The sequence below is a fragment of the Aythya marila genome (genome assembly GCF_965140915.1).
Source record: "Aythya marila genome assembly, chromosome: 12".
NCBI classification, from domain to species: domain Eukaryota; kingdom Metazoa; phylum Chordata; class Aves; order Anseriformes; family Anatidae; genus Aythya; species Aythya marila.
The window spans coordinates 20,660,991-20,676,502 of NC_139053.1; the positions used below are offsets into that span (position 1 = coordinate 20,660,991).

Here is a 15,512-nt window from a genome sequence, read left to right on the forward strand (position 1 = left end):
CCTGGGATGCTTCATTTGGTTTTCATGTCTCAGTGCCATCCCCAGGGCAGCTCTTTCGCCCCTTGTTGGCAGCCGTGTTCGTGCCGCCCCAGGCCCGAGCGGGGACGATCTCGGCCTCTCCCTTCTCCTCTCCCGAACACGACCACTCCGCAGCTTTTCTCCCTCCCTTTAAACCTCCCATGGTAAAAGGAATCGCCAGGCGCTCGGTAGATTCATCAGCTAATCCCTGTAAATCCACAGCCACAAATTTGCGCGGCCCTGTGCGTGTCCAGCCCCGTCCCCCTGCTCCTGGCGGCTTCTGGGGCCGAGGCCCGGGGTGGCTGGGCCGGGGTCTGGGGGGCTGCTCCCACCACAACCCCTGTGGGGCCCTCACCGTGTGCCCGGCCCAGCACCAAGCGCCACAGCTGGGCCCACGGCCCCTTTGTATCCGAATTTCTATCAGTTTTTGGTGATGAGGCAAACGTTTTTGGGGTCAAGATAGACATTTTTGGGGGACAAGGTGGACTGTTTTTAGGGACAAGGTGGACATTTTTTGAGGACAATGCAGGTTTTTTGGGGGACAATGTAGACATTTATTGAGGACGAGATGGATGTTTTTTGGGGACAAGGCAGACTATTTTTGAGGACAAGGCAGACTTCTTTGGGGATAATGCAGTTTTGGGGACAATGCAGATGTTTTTTGGGGACAAGATGGATGTTTTTGGGGGACAAGGTGGACTTTTTTGGGGACAACGCAGATTTTTGGGGGACAATGTATATATTTTTTGCGGACAAGATGGATATGTTTTGTGGACAAGATGGACATTTTTTGGGGACAAAGCAGACTATATTTAGGGACAAGGCAGACGTTGTTTGGGAACAATGCAGACTGTTTGGGGGACAATACAGATTTTTTTGCAGACAACGTAGACGTTTTTGGGTGCAAGGCGCACGATTTCTGAGGACGATGCCGACGTTTCCCGGGACGAGGCAGCCATGACCCCGCCGCCGCCTCCCCTCCTCTCCCCTCACGGCCCCGCTCGGGGCCCCTCACTCCCCCCCCCCCCCGTTCTAGACGTTTCCTCGCCCCCCGCCCGCGCGCGGCCCCCCCCCTCCCTCCTCTCTCTCCCGCCTCGCCCCGCCCCTCCCCACGCGGCCCCGCGCACGCGCGCTGCGACTCCGCCGCCGCCAGCCGGAGAGCGAGGACAGCGCCGCGAACCGCTCGGCGCATGCGCGCGGGGCCCGGCCGGGAGGGGGGGGGCCGTTCCTCCCCCCGCCCCTCCCGGTGCGCATGCGCGGGCCGGCGGCGCCGGGGTTCCTGGCGCGCGCCCCCTCCCCGCGGGCCGCGCAGGCGCAGAGCGGCAGCGGAGGGGGCGGGCGGGCGCGTTCCGTTGGCAGCGGCCGGCTCCTGTCAGCGGCGGGTGGCGGCGCCCGGTCCCCACGGCGAGCGGAGCCCCCGGCCCGGCCCGGCCCCAGCCCACCCGAGCGGACCCGACCCGAGCGCACCCGACCCGACCCGGCCTGACGCGCGGCCCCGGCCCCGGCCCCGTCCCACCGCCGCCGCCGCCGCCCCCCCGCCCGCCGCTTCCCTCCCCCCCCCCCCCCAACCCTTCAGGCCCGGCCCGGCCCCGCTGCCGCCGCCCCTCGCCCCGCCGGGCCGCGGAGCTGCGATGCCCTCGGACTTCATCTCTCTGCTCAGCGCCGACCTCGACCTCGAGTCCCCCAAGTCGCTGTACTCCAAGGGTGAGCGGGGCCCCGGGACCGGGCCGCGGGGCCGACCCCCCCCCCCCCCCCACCTCCCCCCTCAATCCCCTCCCCTCACAATTTACCCCCCCCCCCCCCCCCCCGGGCTCGGGCCGGGCTCCCCCGGGCGCATTCCAGGCCGTTTCCCGCAGGAATGTGTCCCGACGGGTTCCGGCGGCGGCGGGGGGCTCGCGGCTGCCGCCTCCCGACCGGGCCGCGGCCGGGAACGCGGATGCGGCCCCGTTCACCCCGGGAGGCCGCGGCCCGGCGCCCCCCCCCAGCCTCGGGGCTCGGCCTGGCGGGGCCCTGCGGGGTCCCCGGGGCTGGGGGGCAGCGCCCGGAGGGTGCAGGGCGGGGGGGGGGGGGGGAGGGGGCCGTGGGTAACACCGGAGCAAAGATTAAAGTTTTTTTTTTTTTATACTTTTTTTTTTTTTTTTTTTTTTTATGAAGCTGCTCGCAAGGCGCTCATTAACCGTGAGTCATGTGTCATTAGTGCCAAAGCTGAAAGAAAGAAAAGCGCGGCCACGAATGAAAGTGCAAGTCCGGAGCTCGCGGGCTGCCCGCGGCCAGCGCGTCGCTGCGGGGCCTGCAGCTGTCAGGGGGTGGGGGGGGGCTGGGGGGTCACTGGGGGCCTGGGGCTGCAGGGGGCTCCTGGGGTAACCGGGGGCCTGGGGCTGCCGGGGGCTGCGGCCTCCTGCTGTCTGATGTGCTCCAGTTGGCTTCGGTTCTGGTGAGGACAATGGAAGGGAGAAGCGTTTTGAGCCAGGGCGGATCTAGTAAAATAAACCAAAAATTCAGCTGTTAAAAAGCCATCAAATGGGTCTTCCAAATTCCCAATTCAATCGATAAAAAATATAAGTTATTAAATAATGACGAAAACGTCTGAAATAAAAGCCTTCCGTGTAAGGCACGGAACTTCTTCGAGGACTCACGCTTAATTGAGCAGAACTTGTGAGCTCACCGCTCCTACTGTGAATGCTCAAAAATCGTAATTTGTTTCTGGTTAACAGGATGGCTGAGTGGCTGGGTCAGGTAGGAAGAGCTGCTCGGAAGGGTTGATTAAGAGCACATTTTCCCTCTGGCAGCGCTGATGTGGGGTCAGAGCTAGCAGGGGGCTGCAGAAGGACGTCTCAGGCTTCGAGTAGCCGTAACGAGCCTCCTGGTGCGAGCGAGAGGGCGCGTGATAGGGGCATGCAGCGCAGTGAGTGGCCATAAAGAGGCCGAGGCAAGGATTGCTCTTTATGTTTTGTCATAACAAGAGATCAAGGAGATGTTAATTGAAAAGCATTTTAATTTAAATTGAAATTTAGAATGAATGAATACGCTTTTACAGCAATAATTAATCTGTTCTCCTTGCTGCAAGGTATGTTTGTATGACTTTAGCGGGATTTAGGAAAAGGTATTAGCGGTTATCTGATTAATCAGAACACGCTCGGTTGCTTTTTTATTTAGTTTTATAGATAGAGACAGATAAACTTATCCTGTGGACTTACACTCTGGATAAACTTACCCCGTCAACTTATCCTTTGGATCAGAGCATAGGTGCACCTGATGAGATAAGGGAGAGGCCTGAACGCCGCGAGGGAGCCACAACTATGCATCTGTGATGAGGGCGTGCGAGGAGCTCCTCGGCAGCGCGCTCCCAGGGCTGCAGCTGAACTGGGGCCAGTAACTTCCCGGCTGGGCCTGGCAGTGTGAGCGGGGTGACAGAGCGATGCTCTTGTCCCAGTGTGCTCGGGGCTGCTCGCTGGCATGTGTTGGAGATGAGAGCACGGACGTGGGCCAAACCGTGAGGTTGGGGTCTTTGTGGCAGCCCCGAGGCTTTCTGGTGTTTGTACTTGAGTTTGCTGGAGCTCAGGTAGAAGAACATCAGTGTGCGGGTTGAAATGTGCTTGTCTGCTCTTTAAGAAAAGAGAAAACCTGCAGTCAGATTTGAAGCTGCAGTGACTCGAGACGTGGCTCATGGTAGCGCAATTTTTATGGTATCGTTTGGCCCGTTCCCTGGAGGGGCCGAGTTATGTCATCAGGGCACGCTGTCGCTACGCATTAATGTTTTTGCTTGTGTGGTCCTTTCAGATCAGATTTTTGTTTTCATCTTCCTGTCAAAATGTTCAGCAAAACTTCAGAAAACACATAGACTGAGGTGAAACGGCGATACAAAGCGAGCATCAGTAACTTTAAAATTTGATCCGATTATTCATCTGATTTTTTTTCCTGTTATATTTACCTTGGGAAAGAGAATATTTTCCTCTGAGTATCCAAGTACTTTCTCTCCCGGTTTATGCTGTTGCGTAGTTCCGTGAGCCGTTCCAGCCAGCACGAATCCACGCTTGCCGAGCTCAAAACACTCTCATCCCCTTTTCCCTCGCTGCTCTGCTTGTGCCAACGTTTCTGTAGCCGTGCAGTGAGCTGGGCTGGGGAACCAATGCTATCAAAATTAACTCTGCTCTGCCCTTCTTCCTTCTCACCGTCCCCCGCCCCCAGAAAAGAAGGGGAAGAGAAGCTGTGCTTTGACCCAGATGAGTCTCCTGCCCGTGTTTGCTGTGGGCCCTCATGAATGACTTAGGCTGACTCAAGGACGGGACATGTGAGAACTGGCTGTGGGGAAGGGTGGGACCACTCCTCCAGCGGCCGTGCCAGCTTGTGTTGGCTGAAAATGATAGTGAAACAGCCCAAATTGCAGGCCTCTGCAACCTGACCGGTTACGGCTGTTAAAAATAAAATAAACGCGGAGCGTTGGTGCCCAGGCCTGCTGCCGGGGCTCATCCCCGCGGCATCTGAAGAACTGGCTTGTGCTGAGGACTAGAAATCCAGCTTCCTAAATACTGATGGTATTTCTAAAACGTGAATGGTTGGTAGCCCTTGCAGAAGGATGGGAGCTGCTGGTGAGATGCCTGAGATGACCAGAAATCGCAGCCTTCCCATCTTTACGTAACGCGCTGTCCTTCTTGAAATAAAACAACCAAAATGTGCATACAAATTAGTAATGGAGTAGAAAAATCACTGGAGCGTAAAACCGAAAACCTTGAGGCCAGTTGTGCTGTGGTCGAGCATCACACGCAGCATTCAAGCCTAACAAAGTTAGCTATTCATGACGAATGGGCAGAGGGAAAAAATGTGATGAAAGCAGTTCATCCAGCGTCAGGTACTGAATGTGAGCTGATGAAATGTGCTGCTTTAACGCGCTCATTGTAAGCAACTAAAAAGTAACGTGTGTACTGAAAGGTGCGTTTTTTTTCGCTGGAGCAAGTAAGATCAGAAGTTTTTAGCCCCCCTACTCCCCCCCCTCTGTTTTTGCTTCACATATCTGAGCAACTGTGAAGCTGCGAGACTTTCTGGAACTGGAAGCAACAAGAAAAATGTTCGCAGTGTCCTAAATAGCTCCCTTGCCCTGGAAACGTCACACAGGCACAACTCCGTTTCCTTCCCTGCTTCAGTGACTGTAGCCTACTTGTGCTCGCCGAGCCGCCGATGCAGGACACGTGCTGCTTGGCGATGTTTTTTCTACTAGAACCGAGAGGTAACTCCGGCAAGACAGTGAGTGAATTATCTCCAGGAGGTGGAACAGACGCTTTACACAAATCTTAAAGGGCTGCTTTTAGTTTTGAAGTTTAGAACTAATTCCAGCAGTTTGGTAATAGAAATAACACGTGGATTTTAGCTTCTTTTTGCACCTCCCAGAAGGTGCCAGGGCAGACAAACCGTGCCGAGTGGTGCCCATGGGGATGGCCTGCACGCGGTTGGGGCGTAAGGCAGTGGGACGTGGATTCTGCCAGAGTTCCTGAAGCTCTGTCAGCCTTGCAGATCTCTGCTTTGCTTTTGAAGCTTTCTAGCTACTTGGCTTTAAAATCTGAGCTCTGGAGTGTGTTGCTGCAGGATGATCACGTCAGGATTTGGGGCCGGGGAGGACGTGGAGTCCCCGTCTCTCGTGCCGTAACTCGAAGAGCGTGGGGATGGTGCTGTGTGAGCAGCCCCATGCTGCTGCCTGTTCCCACCCATGGGCTGTTCTCCAAATTGTGCCAGCTCGATTGTTTTCTCGTGTCTGCGAGCTGAATGGGATTGGGAAACCAACCTAGAACGAGTGCGTTGTGCTTTTGATCGGGTTTTCTGACGTCGTTCTGCCCCCTGCTCTAATTTACTGTGCAGCTGCACAAGCGGCGGTGTTGAGACAAGACCGGGCATCTCGAGGGCTGGGATTAGCGGCCGGGGAAGTAGCAGACGAGGTGGAACTGCCAAACCGGCTCTGTGCAGGAGGGGATGCTCCTCGAGGTGTGCCTCCTGCTGCCCAAAGGCTGCGGGGCCGTGTGGGGCTCTCCATGGAGCAGTGCCTCCCCCTGCCCCTGAGCTGCTCCTTGCGGTGGGTGCTGCTGGCTCTGGGGGTGTGCACAGTGCGTCGATGTGCCGCCCTGCATCCCTTGTGCTTTGTTTCGCTCTGGAAAGTTCTGTCTGCGTTCTCCAGGCTTACTCCAACAGCTCTGGGCTTCAGTCAGTCCAGGACCTGCATATTTGAAATCCATCGAAGCTGCTCGTGAGGGGAAGCTATAGCATGTTGCTCTTCAGCATAGTCTTTTATTTTGTCCTTTGTTTCCCAGATTGTAGGTTAAGACCATCCAATTTTTATAAGGCACCTGATCTTTCTTGGCTTATTTATAAGCTTTCAACAGAATATTTGATGACTCTTGGGGTCTGTTGATTAATAAAAACAATTACCAGACTTCATATAGTCATATGGAGTCGTGATCTGATCGATCGCATTGATACACAGATTAGTTAGATTTAGGTGGAAATTACTTGGAGTTGGAGAAAACGAGGGAATAGAAATGATTTCTTTTGCAAAGAAGACAGCAGCCTGGCCTGGCTTTGCAGTTCAGATACGCCGGTAAGCCGTGCAGAAATTGATGAGTGGCCAAAGTGCAGGTGGAGTAAGGTATGTGCTCATCTCTGTGCGGTTATCACGTGTGTTATCTTCCCTGTGTTTATGTAAAGAGTAAACCGATGAGGTTGAAAATACTGAGCCTGGTTGGGGCTTTCCCATCACGAAGTGCAGCGATTGTCTCGGCACCGACTGCCATGAGCTCGGGTCGAGCTGAGCTGTGTTTAGCAGCGGGGTTGTGCTGGGTGCATAAATCCCGCAGTGACTGCTCTTTGCAGAAGGCGCGGTGCTCTAGCAGCGTTTGAAATGCAGGTGCCTCACGTCCCTTCTGCTACGGGGCTCGCTTGGGTGCTTCTTGGTGAGCTGGGTGGTGAGCATCGCGGCGAGGCTGGGAGGAGGAAAGGTTTCTCTGGTTACAGAAACGCGCTGAAGAATCGCTCTCCCAGCCCTGTCGATTTGTTGTCCCTGCAGCGGCTGGAAAGGCTTTACGGTTGTTTTGTAAACAGTTGGGAGGGATTTCAGATCATCTTACAGAGCTTGTAAAACAAATGCAAAATGCCGAAGTAACACAAAGTTCTGTTGTTAAAAGCAGATTTGAGTTGTGGTAAAGTTCAGGCTGTTTGGTGAGCAAACAAAGATGCTAACGCCCAGCAAGGGGAAGCCTACAGAGAAGAGGCTTAAAGACAGGAATGAAAAGTTTTTGTGCGGGGGAGCTTCACTCCGGTTCAGGCACACGGACACCCCCAGGCCAGCTGCTTCAGTCTCATGGTTTGCAGGCCTGACTTTGTACGGATTTGCTGAGCAGCAGAATCTGCAAGTTTTGATAGCAGCACTCCGGAGTGATGGGAAAAGAATAAGCCAGGGAGCAGTAACTGCTGGGGCGCAGTGGTCTGCAGTAACTGCTGGCTGTTTGTTCCCTTGCGCGTGGGGGAACACCGTCTACTCGCACGGCTGTTAACTGATGGTGGCTGTGCAGGCTGCTTTGTAAAACAGGGCAGGGAGACGTGAGTTGTGCGTGCCAACCCATCCCATTGAGGTTCTGCTCTGCTCCCATCTGCGTGCTGCTGGCGGCAGTGGCAGAGATTGCGCCGGGCAGCCCCTGCCTTCGTGTGTGCAGTTGTGTCGGGGTGCAGCAGCAGCATCAGGACCTCTCTGTGCCTGTTTCCAGCTAAAATTCGTCTCAGTTTAATATTAGGAATGAGGTCTCCCGTTTTTTTTTAATTTTTAAGTAGTTTGGTGTTTTTTAGGGGAAAAAAGTGTCTTGGTTTAGAACATGCATTCCAATTAAAACAGTGACAAATAATTGCCCTAGTTTTGTCTTGTAAGTAAATGTTGCAGACCCCAGGAACTGGATTGAGGCTTATGGCAGCAGTGGGGGTACTGGTTTTGCAGGGGCAGGAGAGGAGCTGTGTGTGCTGTGCTGCCGCCGAGGCTTGCTGGGGACTGCAGCCACTTGGGTCTGAGCATCGCTGCGGGTGGAGACTCTGCCACCGCTCTGGGCAACCTGTGGCAGTGTCTGACCAGCCTCAGGGGTTAAAAATAACTCAATAGATCTGGTCTGTAAGTATATTTGAGTGAGCGTGGTCAGGGCCCTTCCTTTGCCCGTGCGCAGATTTCATCCGGGTATCAAACTTTTGTTTTTCTTCTAGGGCATCTGAGTTGCGGACAGAGCCACCTGCCGCTCCTTGAAACTTGAGCCCTGCCTGGAGTGGAATTGCTTTTTAATTGGGTGGGGAGATCTTTTTATTTATTTATTTATTATTTTGTGGCCTGAAAGGATTCAGTTCAAGCTTCGGTACTTTAAGTTCTGTGCTCTCACTTAAGGAGGAAAAAAAAAAAAGTGCTTTGAGAGGTGTGGTAGCAGGGAAGGGATTAGGTTGTTCAGAGTAAAATGAAGAACTGCTCGTCGTGCAGGTATGCCAGCACATTAGTACAACAGCAAAAGAATTTATTTGGTAAGATTACCTCTCTGCCCCTCAGCCAGGGAATCTGTGGGGCTTTATTTTTACGGAATTAAGCTTTCAGGCATGGATGAAAGCAAGTTGAAGCACTGGGAGTTTGAAGCAGACGCTTAGTGTAGTGGGCTACTAATTACCTGTTGGAGAAGCTCTGAGAGCGAGGTTCCCCTCGTGGAATTTGAGGAGGGGAATGTTAACTGTCGGGGGAGATGTGAGGTGTAACGCGGTGTGCTGTGCTTTCTGAGGGCTGTGGCAGCGTACTGTAAGCGTGCTGGGGCAGAGACATGAGGAGTCCCCAGCAGCTTTTGACAGGGATGCTATATCGGTCCGGACAGGATCATTATCAGCGTGCTAGCTGATTATCTCCATGACCTCTAACCCTCAGCGGGCTTACCCTCTGTTACGGTGCCTTGCCTTCAGTCCACGTCAAGCCTGAGCGTCCCCAGTGCTGTGTGTACAGAACTGAAGGAGAATTGAGCGGAGCGGGTGGGAGAAGAGCCTGAAAGGCACGGACGGGACACCGCAGACAGACAGACAGTGCCTATTTGTTATTTTTCATGGCTTCAGAGATAAAAGACATCCAGTGCAATGACCCGGCAGCAGTTTAAAACAAGATAGGCCTATATTTTGGTACGCTGTTTGATTATAGAAACAGCTGATAAATGCTCTGGGTAGAAAAAGTATGAATGAGTCGGGAGCTGTTAGGTTTGTAGGGGATGCAGCCGCTCAGGGCAGCCCGTAAGCCAGGGACCAGTCTGTAGCTGGTTGTTAGAACCTGGAAGCTATTCTGTTCTAAGCTTCCTGGTGGAAAAAAAAAGCTTTCTTGTGAGCTTTACTTTGCAGCTTGCTGCTGTCAGAGAGGAGAGATGGCCTAATCAATACTCAGTTTGATTTGGTATCACCATCCTTGTATTTTATATGTCTTGGCAATTCCAGACCAGTTACTCCACTCATTCTTTCACTGCTGTTCTCCCTCTGATTCCATTGGGATTTTTAGCTCTGCAGTACAGAAAATAACTTTTTATCCACGTTTTGCCATTAAATATTTGGCTTCGGTTCCTACTGGTCTCCTGAGAGTGATCTGTGAACATGTTTGAGAACTTGCTTAACGCTTTCCATACCTGATTTTACAAACAGCTGGCATCTGGGTTTCCGTGAGGAGCTCCTTCCAGGTGCTGTGTTGGTCACAAACACAGCCTGGGGGTTTGGCGTGCCTCTTGCTGCTGCCTCCCAGCCTGGTGCACATCAGCAGCGCTGCTCCTCGGATGGTGTGGGGCCAGGAGAAGGGAGCCCTGGGACCTCGTGCTCTGCAGGGTGTGCTTCGTACGAATCCTCTTCAACACGTGAGTCTGCTGCAGCATTCCAGCTCACTAGGAGGGATTTTGTGCCCAATCTTTTTTTTTTTTTTTAAATTTTTCCTGTTTTCCTGTTCCAGCCCGAGCACATTCAGAGCAGCCCGCAGCGGCTGTCGGTGTGCTGAGCGGGTGGCCCAGCTGTGCCGTGTTTGAGGTGCCTTGGGCACCGAGGCAGCATCCAGGTGGCCTCCCTTTGCTTCGTGTCCTTCAGCATTGGGGCAGTTTTACCCGCTCACATGGGATCTTGCAATAGCCGGGGGAAACTGGTGAGATACAGGAACCTCGCGTGTGGTTTGTGGGCTCCAGGTGGTCGGTGTGCTAGGGAGCATGTCAAGGCTCAGGAGCACAGTTCCTAACCCCATGTTTATTATAAAATACTGAATCCGAGAGGTGGCTGCAATGCAGTGGAAGGCTGTCTGCTCCCCTGGGCAGGGGGCACGGCATGGAGCTGCTGCAGTTTGGGGCGTTTGGACACGGCTCTCAGACACGGGCTGGGATTTGGGTGCTCCTGAGGGGAGCCTGGAGTGGGACTCGGTGATCCTGGTGGGTCCCCTCCAGCTCAGGGTATTCAATTCTGCTGCTCTGTGACTCTGGTTCAGGTGCCGCGTGGCACCTACAGGACTGGCATCGCTGGCGGGAGCACCTCCGTGTTTCCAGGAAATTTTGATTTTGAAACAATAGCAGTGTTTTAAGGTGGGTGATAGATAGATAGGGCTGATCTTTGTTCTTCGGACATTGTGTGTTGGTGGGTTTGAGCATTTGAGAATGTCTGGGTGGTGACAGAGTGTGAAGATGGGAGAAAACCAATTAGCCTTAAAATTCAGTTTAGTGTAGAATCCCAAATGAAGAAGTGTCCTTGTTGTAGCATTTCCTATAGTTGTTACATGGCAAAATGGAGTTGTTTGAGTTGCTAATTGAATTGTCACACCTGGCATGTTCGGAGCCTTTCCTAAAGGTAAGAGTAGCTCAGCTTCCAGTGTGCTGGAGGATCAAAGCATGGCAGCGCTGGACTGCTTTCTTCTAACTCTTAAGGTATTGCCAACAGGTGTTTTTTTTTCTTTTTCTTCCCATTTTGGGCTATGCGAGATGTGCACCTTTAAGCACTCCTCGTGTGTAACCGAGTCTTTCAGCCGTGGCTGAGAGGTTTAAGGGGTTTGTGGAGCGGTGCCCCGCGGTGTTGAAGGACTTGGGGTTCTGTCGTTCCTTGGTTCTCTGCCTTGTCCCTCGTGGTGCTTTATTGGGTTCTTGGAGTTCTTGGGGTTTGCTCTGGAATTTACAACTGCATGGGGCAGATGCTTCAGTAAGTCATTACTGGGCCGTTTCTTGAAGGGACGCTCAGTAAATAAAGTCGTTCTCTCTCTGAGATTTGTAAAATTGGATGCAAACAAGACCCAGGATTTATGCTGTCTGTCTGCATTTATAAAGTCCTCTTTGAGCTGTGAATGGGGATGACTGAAACACAGCCAGGAAAGCTTTATTTGATATTTGGATGCATGCCATAAATGGAGTTCAGCTAACACATGCCTTTGTCAGTTGCTGAAATTCAACTTTAAAGGGATTAATTTCTCAACCCTACCCTGCTGTGCAGAATCGTGAATATTAACAGCTTTTCTGGAGGTTGGTGGCGTTCTGCAGTAACCGGGTTGGGCTCGGTTATGGGTTGGTTGCAAGATTACCCTTCTAATAGCAGCATTTTGGTACGAATTCTTGCTTCTTTAAAAATTAAAAAAAAAAAAAAAAAAAAGGGAAGGAAAAACTTTTCAGATTTCATTTATTTATTTTTAAATACAAGAGGCAATGATCCTGCTGTTGTGATAAAAAGTTAATGACTTTGCTGGTTAATAATGTATTACTGATCATCGTTGTTCAAAATAGACGTGTGCATCCCTCAGCAAGCTCTTCTCTCCTCGTTGCTAACACTCGTGGCGCGTTTCTGTGTCGGAGCAGCGATGCTTGCAGGCAGGGTTTGGACTTTACAGCATCTGGTGCTGCATCATCAGCACAGAGCCTCGGCTGCGACTTGGGAGTGGGGTTGCAGCAGCACAAACTTTGTAATCAAAGTTTTCTAGGGCAGGCAGAGTGATGGCATCTGCCTCTCCCTGCGTGCTCATGAATCATGTTGATTTAGGGTTCGCTTCTTTTGTCTGAAGCCAGAGGGGACTGGAAGGAAGATTTTATGTTTGGCTGTGTAAAACATCCTTGTATACACTGCAGTTTCTTTGAAAACCTGCCACTGTTGCTGTAGCAATCCAGTTCTGCCAGCGAGAGGAGCGCTGGCGGGCGGCCTGGCTGCTCTCCGCGGTGTGAGCGGGGGCCCGCGGCTCATCCCGGCTCATCCCGGTGCTGCGAGGTGTGACGGGGCTCGTGGGAGTGCCAGAGCAGGAGAGTCAGACCGACAGCTTGTAGGGCGCTCCAAGGGGCGTGCATCAAGACCAGTTGGTGGGATGTTAGGAGAAACAACAAAAAAAGGAACACACCAGTCCTTCGTGGTCACAGCCTGATCTGGCCCCTGCCCCTGTCCTGCCTTGGTGCGGCAGCGCCGTCCCCTCTCACCACCCTCTGCAGACTCCCAGTGCCTCCATGGAGCTCCGGGGTGCTTCTGCCATCCAGCCATAGTCTCACACTGCCGTAACGAACTCGCTCAGAGCTCCTCTCCTGGTGCCCTTGGTGGGTGTCTGGAGGGGGCTGGGGGTGGGCAGAGAACGGGGCAATCGGATGCTCCTGCGGGTTCTTCCTGACAGCCCGCGCGCTGCTTTGGAAGTGCTCCCACACCCAGGCTTTGTGTACAGCGAGTCCGTGAGGGTCACAGGACGCCAACGTTTGGCAACAAAGCAAGGCTTTGCTTGTGCGCCGAGCGTTTCGGGCTGCTGGAACTCTCCCACCCCTCCGTCATTCTTTGAAACCCTTTTGTGAGCGGAGCTATTGTGGCGGAGCTGTTGGCATCCAGCGCGCTCAGCCACCACACCGTATTGTTGGGCCTAGGCTCTGGGCTGCTGGGTAGAGCCAAACTTTGTGTTTAAAAATAAAAGAAAATGCATAGCGTCCTCGGGCAGAATCAGAGCCCTTGTTTTTTCAGGCGTAGCATAGATTTGGGGTTCAGTGCCTTTTCCAAAAGGATCCAGAAGCCCCTGACTTGCACGTGTAGCTGTGCTAAATCACAGCTGCCTTCCGAGCGAGGAGTACCAGGCCTGTGGCTTTAAAGCTCACCCTTCAACCTGAACTGTTGGAGTTGCAGAATCTGTGTGCACGCATGGGTACTCTGAACCTGATTTTTTATGCTTACCTGGGGATGTGGTGGAACATGGGCACTGCTTTTTCTTCCTAGGGTCTCTTTCATTGGCAGAGTATGTGTGCTCCATTGGACTTTTCTCACAGCCCATGTAGCTGAAACTATTGCAGATTCATGCGCTTCTAATTGTTTTTTTTTTTATAAATGTAGTTCCTTATAAGCAGCTCTCTTTGCCTATTTGCTGTCTGATCAGCTTGGAGTACATCCTGAGAAGGAGTTTCTGCTAGCACACTGCCAGCTGATGAGGAGAGTGCACCAAGGTTTTGGCTAATCTCTGGTGTGACCGTCATGTGCTGCGGCAAGGAAATGGCCTGGGAAGAAGCAGCCAGGGCTGTGTGGGTATTAGAGCATGCTGAGGAGGCTAACAGCGCTAGGGATCAAGTGGGCGGCCGCTCGGTGCGGAGAGCTTATTAAAACACAGGGATTATCTTTGCTGTTGTTCAGGAGGCCAGAGGAGCGGGGAGAGATTTCCAGGATGTGCGCCTAAGGGCCAGGCACCGCCACGACCTGTGGAAAACGCCCCGGCTCCGCGCCCCCTGCGGCAGCTTCGTGAACCAGTCCCGGCACAGGGAGAGCTACCGGGGCACTAAGTTGCTGGAGATCTCAGTTCTGAGGCTGGACAGCTGAGATTCCTGCGTGGCTGCAGCTGGGAATCGCCGGGGCCGCTCAGCGTGGGGAGCTGCAGGGAAGTCCTGCGAGCACCGCGAGTGAGGGAGCGCGGGCGCTGCGCCTTGGGTTTGCTGCCTTAGTGCTGAGCTGATGGTTTGCAGCTGCTTCCATTAGCTGTCCTGGGGAAACTCCTTCACTTTCCTCTCCCCACCTCCCATCCAGTTGAAGTGCCAGCGTCTGTCTCCATTCCAGTGTGAAGCTGAGCACGGAGCGACCCGGTCTCAGTGGTGTGCAGCTTCCCAGGTGCTGCAGGTCCAGCAGTGCATGGCACTGGGTGAGTGCTGCTCGCAGCCCTGCTTCATGTCCGGGCTGCTGCTGCTGCTCCTGGCCCTGCTGTGCTGGTGCTGAGCATCTCTGCTACCATATTGCTTTAATTGGTTTTCATTAATATTTCAACTCTGAGTGCTTTGTGCAGTTTCAGGCAGCACACTGGCAAAACCTTGTGCTCCCCAGGTGTCAAACTTTGCCGCCTGGGGTGCTGGCTCGGTATGTGGGGCTGTGCTGGTCGGTACAGCCACGTGAAATGCAGTTTTCTGACCTGGCAGCATAACTGGCAGGCACATCAAAGTTCCAGGCAGCTGATCGGAGAGATTACGCTGGCAGCATAATCGGATAAAGGGCAGTTGAAGAAACTTGACACTTAGAGGGCTTTTTTGTAAATCTGCCCTTCCCCGGGTGTCCTTGATTTCAGTACCGGGATTTGCGAGGCCTGGGCTCACCCAGCTCGTCCAGCGAGGCATTTGGAGGGATGGTGTGAGATTTGGAAGCTCCCTGCGAGGAGGGCGTGCGATAGCCGATGGCACGGATGCGTGGCACAGAAACTGGTGAGGGTTTGTGTGGGGGGCTGAGCATGAGCCTCTTGGCTGCTGCCGAGCATTTGTTAGCTTTATTCTGCTTGTGTGTGGATCCTGTTTATACCTCATGATAACAATAACCCTGAAAAAGAGATTCCTTTTTTCCTATATGGAGAAAGAAAGTGTATTTATGGAGAATGTTGGGTGTAAACGGAGCTCAGCATCAACATATATGTTCTTCAAGGGGATTCAAAAGAAGCAATGCATTACAAGGCACTTGTGCTGTCAGCTGCCTGAATTCTGACTCCTTTATTCACCACAGTGGCTGCTGAGGACAGGAATTTTGTTTACATATTTTTCCTGCTAATTAGATAGAAATATGTAATGATGCTAATTTATTTTTTTTTCTTTCCTTCAAAAGCAATACTGGGTTTAGATAACAACAGCTTTTTCTTTTTGTGGATGTTTTCCACAGGAATAAATGCAAAGTTCTAGCAGAAGGAGCGTGTGTGTGTGTGTTCAAAACCAAACAAAAACCCAAACAGAAACCCCAAAGCGGTGATGGAGGTGAGCTGAGCAACGGGGAAGGGACTCAGCTATTTGGGAGCGACAGCAGGCACGGAGAGAAGCTGTATCCTCTGGGAAGAGTTGGTTTCCTTGCAGCAACTCTAATCTTTCTGGAATTTGTCAGTTTTTGCTTTAATGCTATTTATAGCGCAGCATATATAAACATTGGCCTGTGTTTAGGTGAAAACACAAAGTTTCATTTGAAGTCTGATCAGTTCAGAGCAGGTTTGATGTGGCAAGCTTTCTTAAAGGCACCGGCACAACTCGGATCCCTGAGGAAGGTTT

At 52.8% G+C, this 15,512-nt stretch overlaps 1 protein-coding gene across 2 annotated transcripts in view; it reads left to right on the plus strand.

The window, feature by feature from the left end:
* The first annotated feature begins 1,293 nt into the window (after nucleotides 1-1,293).
* Nucleotides 1,294-15,512, plus strand: part of NFAT5 (nuclear factor of activated T cells 5) — a 57,024-nt gene continuing 42,805 nt past the window's right edge. For both annotated transcript variants that reach the window (XM_082770084.1, XM_082770085.1), the window contains exon 1: nucleotides 1,294-1,722. In XM_082770084.1, coding sequence (XP_082626210.1) covers nucleotides 1,650-1,722 — 73 coding nt within the window. In that variant the 5' untranslated portion in view covers nucleotides 1,294-1,649. The remainder of the gene's footprint in view (nucleotides 1,723-15,512) is intronic.